The 6,866-nt window shown below is 35.2% G+C and overlaps 2 protein-coding genes across 2 annotated transcripts; one reads left to right on the top strand and one right to left on the bottom strand.

The window, feature by feature from the left end:
* The first annotated feature begins 316 nt into the window (after positions 1 to 316).
* LOC119636756 (zinc finger HIT domain-containing protein 3) lies at positions 317 to 1,112 on the top strand. The gene is made up of 4 exons (XM_038032346.1): positions 317 to 441; positions 496 to 665; positions 727 to 905; positions 1,021 to 1,112. The coding sequence occupies exons 1-4, from the start codon at positions 374 to 376 to the stop codon at positions 1,036 to 1,038; spliced, it is 435 nt and encodes a 144-aa protein (XP_037888274.1). The 5' UTR covers positions 317 to 373; the 3' UTR covers positions 1,039 to 1,112.
* LOC119636755 (beta-glucuronidase-like) lies at positions 921 to 4,934 on the bottom strand. The gene is made up of 8 exons (XM_038032345.1): positions 4,572 to 4,934; positions 4,328 to 4,507; positions 3,558 to 4,253; positions 3,320 to 3,492; positions 1,804 to 1,947; positions 1,468 to 1,729; positions 1,273 to 1,411; positions 921 to 1,208 (listed from the first exon to the last, which is right to left on the bottom strand). Exons 1-8 carry the CDS (start codon positions 4,812 to 4,814, stop codon positions 1,015 to 1,017), a joined length of 2,031 nt encoding a protein of 676 aa, XP_037888273.1. The 5' UTR covers positions 4,815 to 4,934; the 3' UTR covers positions 921 to 1,014.
* Between the last annotated feature and the right edge of the window lie 1,932 nt (positions 4,935 to 6,866).

Genomic DNA, 6,866 nt, shown 5'->3' with positions numbered 1-6,866 from the left:
TTTCAACATCTCTACGTCATTTTAAAATCATATGATGCTAAAAAGTTAATCATATAATTTTGTTGTACTCACATGAACATCATTGCTTGGCTTGCTGTTGCAAATGCACACAACAAAGGTAAAGGTAAACCTATGTAAACATACTTTAACATTTGAGTGCACGAGGCGGCACGATGCATTCATAGACAGTGTGTTTAGTTCTTAACTTATTCTTTCATGAAGTACTGCATATGTTAAAATTTCGTTTCTACTTCATTCCGGTTTTTTTTTTCTTTTGTTCCATATGTGTTTTTGGTTGATCGCAGTTCACAGATGCTCACGTGCTACAAAGTGAATGCATATTAAGCGGCAGTAATAAAAAAACAAAGTAAAAATGCAAATTTGCATTGTTTGTCGAGAACCCACTGACAAGTACAAATGTCGAAAATGCTTGGAACGATAGTAAGGTTGAAAGTGTTGTCAATTGGTGTTAATAACAAATACAATTTTTCCTAGTTGTTCTTTGAGTTGTTATAAGAAGCATATAAACTCAACGGAGTGCCGAGCATGTGAAACCCCAAGTTGTGAACCTCTGACAGGAGACCAAAATGAAGATAATGAGCCAACAATATATACACCTTTCAGCACGGAAGATACGGTGGCACCAGAGAAATTACAGCAACTGGGTAAGTTTGGTAGAAGTCTTCGTACAAATGTAGTGTTGCTTAAGGATAGCTTCGTTTACAGCGCATAGCGAAGGTTTAAAGAATTTGCTCTACAATCCGCATTTGAGAAATTTCCTGAAAGCTATAGATGTCGCCCCAAATGCTTGGAAAGCTATGCAAGCAGCTATGCAAGAACCGTTGTTCATAGAATTTGCCGATGAATGTTTAAAAATTGTGGAACCGTCTTCAGAAGACGAAAAGGTGTAACTGTGTCTTGAAATCAAAACCAATACTAATTATAAGATTTTTATTTATTAACAATACAAAACAAGATATGTGCGCACATTTCGATATTCATGTGTATTAATATTTACAGTTCATCTCTGCGACCTAAACTAATGTCCCGCCAACTGACGACATACTGAAAAACATCATGAGGCATAGGACAGCGATCCAATTCGTAAGCTAGCGCGAAATAACGTTGACGTAAAACGTATGCCGCAGCCTTAGGTTGACGGCTACGAGTAAATACACCCTTCTTATTGCCTCCTACACGTGTGAAAGCTGTGAATTCAAAAAATGCTTACAAAGTCTGCGTTTCTTGATAATGCAAAATCTTGGAACTTACTTTGTTCGGTTTTGAAATCTGCAAAATTCCAAACGAATTCCCCAATAAACCAATCTTGCAAACGTAAAAAATCAAAAGCTTTAAAATGCTTGCTAAATAAAGCCGCTTGATATTCTTCTGACCATATGTATGTGGGCAACTATTATTGAATTTATCATTGGAAAAAAATGCCTTAAAAATTGCTACCACACTTACGAAATGTAAACCTTCCAAAGTATCTGCCCCGTACTCGGTCATTATTATCGGCTTTTTGTAGACTTTATTCCAAGCATATGCTTCGTCTATAACAACATTCGTTATCATGTCCAACTGGCCCGCATTGTGATACCAGGCATTGTAACGATTAAAGCAGATTATATCCAGAAATTGACCTAATTTATCTTTGGTGATGTCCACATTTATGGCAGCTGTTATTGGTCTTGTGTTATCCAAATGTTTCACATAATTTACTATTTCTCTGTTAGCAAAAGCGAAAATTAATTTTGAGGAATGAAATTCGAAACATTTTTCATATTTAAATTTTCAAATTACCTAAAGTACGGTTCAGATTGATTCTTTGCTGTTCGCGGTTCATTTGCTATCGACCACATTATCACACTCACATGATTGCGATCGCGATGAATTAATTGTTCTAAGGATGATTTATGATTCATTAGGAGTTCAGCAGAGAAATGACTGCAAAGGAAAGGAAGCATAAGCATAAGATTTAACTAAAATGCAACTCTGTTCCGTTCCTTATAAAAAGGTAAATCTTTAAAACTGCGAATGTGAGAAGAAAATAAAACTAAGACAATTATAGTCTGGACATTCTACATGTATCAAGGCAGCCTAAAATATTAATATTATAACGGGGTTGAACCAATCATTGCATATTTGTATTACAAGAATTGCATGAAGAACCTTGCTAACGGAGATTGAATGTATTTCTGATTTATTTTGCGAGTTGATTTGATTAAGATACAAAATTTAGATCAAACTCCTAGGGTAATTCATGGGTTTCCTTCCTTAAAGGACATTGAAATTATAGAATGTCCTTTTTCCTAAGGACCAATATCTATCAGTTAGAAAATCGAGCTCTACATTTCACCCGGACTCACTTGTCATGCTTGTCACTTTTTTTCGATATCAAAAGTTGCTTCTGAAAATCTTGTGGGCACCGAAGAGAGATAAGCTAACCGAAGAACGTGTATACTCTGTTTTGACAAGCCAAGACCGTTTATTTATGACCATCAGAGACATTTTAACGCAGGTTGAGGGCACACTAATTTTTCTTCTTCAGCGCATCAAAATTAACAAACACTATGTGTACCCAGCGCAGAAATCGGAGTCTATTTAAAAATAGGCTTTTTCAAAATAACTTTGACCAGACGAATAATTGCCAAAGCTACTAATACCAACAATCCATTATGTAGACATATTTTTGAAGCCATTTGACTTTCCAAAATGATTAATTAGGAACTTAAGATTTATGTGCACTTTAGTACATGTCAGAGAATCTGAGAAATAATTCAATGCTAGGGAAAGAAGTTATATGCAAGCACAGAACTTTCAAGATCTTTATCCGAAAAAAAACTTTCCATCTCTCTGGGGGTACGGACGCAAACACATATATTCTCAGGACAAGCTGCAAATTTGGAGCCAATTTAGCATCGTTTATCTCTCAACCTTACCTGAAAGATGCCTAAGGTAAGCGATGAAAATTAGAAAGTGGCACCTGGCACTTATTGCTTATATTCAAAACTAAGAAAATTAGTCAAAAATAGACTAGTAAAATTTTAAATTACTTCTCCTAGCAGTCTGCAAAAAAAAAAAATTGAAAAATTTTTTACAAATATCTATAAGCCTCATCTAGAGAGCCTTCCTTGATAGGCGGACGTACGCGTCTGTAATTAACAAAATGCAATTTTCATTGTTTGCATACATTCGTTTAAGACGGTGGAATCCCATTTTTTGCTGATTTATACTATAGTAAATTATGCTAATTATTTGATCCGTAACAAATAGAAAAAAAAACCTTTAACTTCAAATTTTAGTTATTTTTACTTACTCTGTATTTACACTTGAGCACTCATCAATGATCATAATTCCGTGCTCATCAGCCATTTGCATCGACTCTTCGGAATAGGGATAATGTGAGGTACGGTACGCATTAGCTCCTAACCACTTTAACAGATTAAAATCTCTTGTTAACAGTGCGTAATCCAAACCTTTTCCTTTGAACTAAAAACCAATAAAGGAAAGATTACAAATGTTGTATATCCTTTTAAAATCGAACCGGAACTTACATCAGAGTCTTCATGTTTGCCTAAACCTCTTAAATAGATTGAACGTCCATTTATCATTAGCGTCGAATTATTCCATTTCAATGAGCGTATACCTACTTTCAAACGATAAACATCTAATAGATCCTTACCACCCGCATGTAAATAAATTTCCAAAGTATACATATAACCGTAGTCTGGATCCATTAAATACGGCCACCAGGGATGAATATCGGGTACAAGCATAGCGCCACTAAACGGTATTGTTTTGCAAAATTCATTAGCTACAATATCTCCAGATTTATTGCGTAATTGTAAGTGCAAGGACAACGAATCGGTGTCCGGTAATAACGCATCATTGCTTTCATCCTCGAGGCCTCCTATTAATATCTCATACTTTATTATACCTCGATTTTCGGTCAACAAGTCGGTTATTATTTTTACGTCCTCAATGTATATCAAGGGTGTGGTATATAAATGTACAGAACGATGTATGCCGGCATAGTTGTAAAAATCAAAAGTATATGTTTGTACCGTACGATTGCCTTTATCACTAGGTTGTTGTACTAGTTCTCCCTGCGGCACTGTTGTAACTAATAAACGATTATCGCACATAATTGTGACACGATTTTCAGAACCAAATTTGATAAAGCTGGTGGCTTCCACTTCAAAGGGTAAATGGCCAATTTCATGACGTATTATCTCCTTGCCGTTTAGCCACTAAAATTAAAGCCAACAAAATCATTCTCGCAAAGTCCTTGTTTCCTTATTATTCATATTGTTTTTTAACTCACCACTATCGCCGAATAGTGCACACTTCCAAATCTAAGCCATACTCGTTTGTCCACAGTCCAATTTCGGCTAACAAAAAATTTACGCTCATACCACACAGTCCCTATATGATCTCGCATCGTTGTCTCAACAAAAAGATCATTATAACTGGCCGGTACAGGTACAGTCGTTGTAGCTATAATCTTCCAATTATTAGAAAATCGATTAAAAATTAATGTAAACATAATTGTTTCACTTGACCCTTACCTTATGTAACTCTTGCTTATACCATAATTCTCTGAATCCTTGCTCAGGATTTTCTATTTCGGATTTAACAAAACTCCACAACCCATCCAGAGAACGCACTTCCCGCGTTTCAGATTCTCGCGGATATAAAAGGCCTTTTGTGTTTTTAACATTACGCGGCTGGTCTGTTGTAGGTTTTTCGGTAAATGTTTTTTGTGCTAATAAAAATAATAGTAATAGATAGAGTATTGAGAGCTTAAACATTATTCCGTTTTCAAAGGCAAAGAGACAGCGCGCCTTTATACTACTGAGGTTTTTATACTACTGTTTATTCTTCTTTAGCATATTCCATTCCAAAAAGTGCTTTCATTGCTTCACTGAGTACATTTATGCTATTGTGCATGTTTTATATATGCAAACCATATCAATTGCGAGGCGTATAGTAGCTTTGTTATGTGCTTGTAACGCGCAGAAGTAAGCTTCGGTGTCCAGCGTTAGTTATGTAGGTATTCTTGAACCTTTAACTGATTTGGTTTGGTAGGTACACCTTTCTGCAGGTGTATTTTAAGATATAAAAAACCTTCGCAAGAAAAACATCCTACTTCTATCGCTTGTATTCACATTATTTCTTCGAATACTTGTTCTATTTTTTTTTTTGGATATTGATTTAAGATGGGCTAAAAAAGAAGAAAAAAGCTTTTCATTAATTTTTGCATTCTTTTTTCCGACTTGTGAAGTTTTTGTCAAATTTCTTCTTTAATCAGTCTAAGCTATTGTTGACTTAAAACTCAATTTTATCGCTTGTAACTACTAATGTTATATAAATTATCTTTAATCTGGCCGTATATCTCAGAAAACAAACAAAAAAAAAAAACAAAACATGCTAAAGTTAAGCCCTTACTCGACTATGAAAAGCAACGAATAATGAGTTCGTTTACGATTAAAAAAACTATATGTATGCAGATAACAGGCCAAAGGTAAACATTCCCTTTACGTCTAGACCCATATATTTCAATTTCTGTCCGTGTTATGTACTTAGCTATATTTAATCAGTTTTTTTACGATAACGTTTGTGGTGTCCATGCTGTCGATTAAAAAGTCCGGCCCGCAAACTCATATTTCCTGATAAAGTAGGTTGCACTATATGAGAGAAAAAGTCTTCATATCACATTTTTGTTTCAAATACCGTATCGTTCCTTACTAGATTGGAAAGATATTATTTGCGCCTCGCAATTTAAAATTACACAACGGATGCCAAATTTATCGAAAAATATGATTATAGTAAGTTGTAGAAAGCTTGCTTTCAACAGAGGTAAGTGTTGGTGTACAAAAATTCGGTTTAAACCGAACATAGAACTTCTCTCTCTTTCTCTCGGATTTTAAATAGAAATATTTTAACAATACTTCGTTGAATTTCATACGCAGAACGCCAGCTGATAAACATTTGTTTTTCAAAACTCTACAAATACAGACGTGTTACTCTATACCTTGTCTTTGACTAGCAGCAGGAAGAAGCAAAGAATTGTGGCAGAGCAAAAAACATATTCTATTAAATAGAAAACGAATTCGATGATTCCCATCAACGTTTAATGGATGAAATTTGAGAGGCATTAGTTAAACTCAGCCCCGCTTTAGTGATATGTCACGAAGGACATCGTATTAAAAATTCCCGAACAAGCATATCACAAGCTCTTAAGCAAATACATACCCACAGATGCATCGTTTTGACTACGTATCCATTACAAACCAATTTAGTGGAATATCGGTGTATGATAGACTTTGGTAGGCCCATTTATTTGGGAACTAAAACTGAACTCTGCAATATTTTCGAAAAACCATATAGAGTGGTTTGTGTGCAGACTCAAGTGATGCGCTATAAAACTCATGTGCTGCAGTCGTCGTTGGTAGGCTTTGAACAAAAACGTTTTCACGATATTACAGCAACCAGTGCTTGACAAACAAGAATTCGTTATATTCACGATGGTAGATGGATTTTCACCTTCCCTACAGGTCTCCTCTTCTTTCAACGAAGTTATCAACAACTTGTTAGTTTAATACAACAAATACTTTAGTTTGCGCTTAAAGAAATAAAACTCTGGCTATTTTAGAAAGGCATCGAAAGTGTATGAATTAAATCTAGCAAGTTTTCAAAGTTCACAAACTCCCCTGTAGCATTTAGGTTCCATTTGTACGCACACTCTCCTCTTCATCCCAAAATAGGAAATAAGTCTGATATTGGCCAGTGTTACGCTCTATTGCCATATTGGTCGGGGAAAGGTAGCTGTTGAAATTCGTAAGAAATATAAGCGCCTAAAG

This window comes from Glossina fuscipes, unplaced genomic scaffold (genome assembly GCF_014805625.2).
Source record: "Glossina fuscipes isolate IAEA_lab_2018 unplaced genomic scaffold, Yale_Gfus_2 28, whole genome shotgun sequence".
NCBI lineage: Eukaryota > Metazoa > Arthropoda > Insecta > Diptera > Glossinidae > Glossina > Glossina fuscipes.
This window is presented reverse-complemented; position numbering and strand designations above follow the sequence as displayed.

Bases quoted from the DNA above. Each gene is read 5' to 3' on its own strand.
- LOC119636756 (XM_038032346.1), top strand. From the start codon at position 374: ATGCAAATTTGCATTGTTTGTCGAGAACCCACTGACAAGTACAAATGT. The intron at 442-495 runs GTAAGGTTGAAA...AATTTTTCCTAG, and splicing joins CGAAAATGCTTGGAACGATA to TTGTTCTTTGAGTTGTTATA. The intron at 666-726 runs GTAAGTTTGGTA...CTTCGTTTACAG, and splicing joins AGAGAAATTACAGCAACTGG to CGCATAGCGAAGGTTTAAAG.
- LOC119636755 (XM_038032345.1), bottom strand. From the start codon at position 4,814: ATGTTTAAGCTCTCAATACTCTATCTATTACTATTATTTTTATTAGCA. The intron at 4,508-4,571 runs GTAAGGGTCAAG...AATAATTGGAAG, and splicing joins ATAAGCAAGAGTTACATAAG to ATTATAGCTACAACGACTGT. The intron at 1,948-3,319 runs GTAAGTAAAAAT...TTTCCTTTGCAG, and splicing joins TGCTCAAGTGTAAATACAGA to TCATTTCTCTGCTGAACTCC.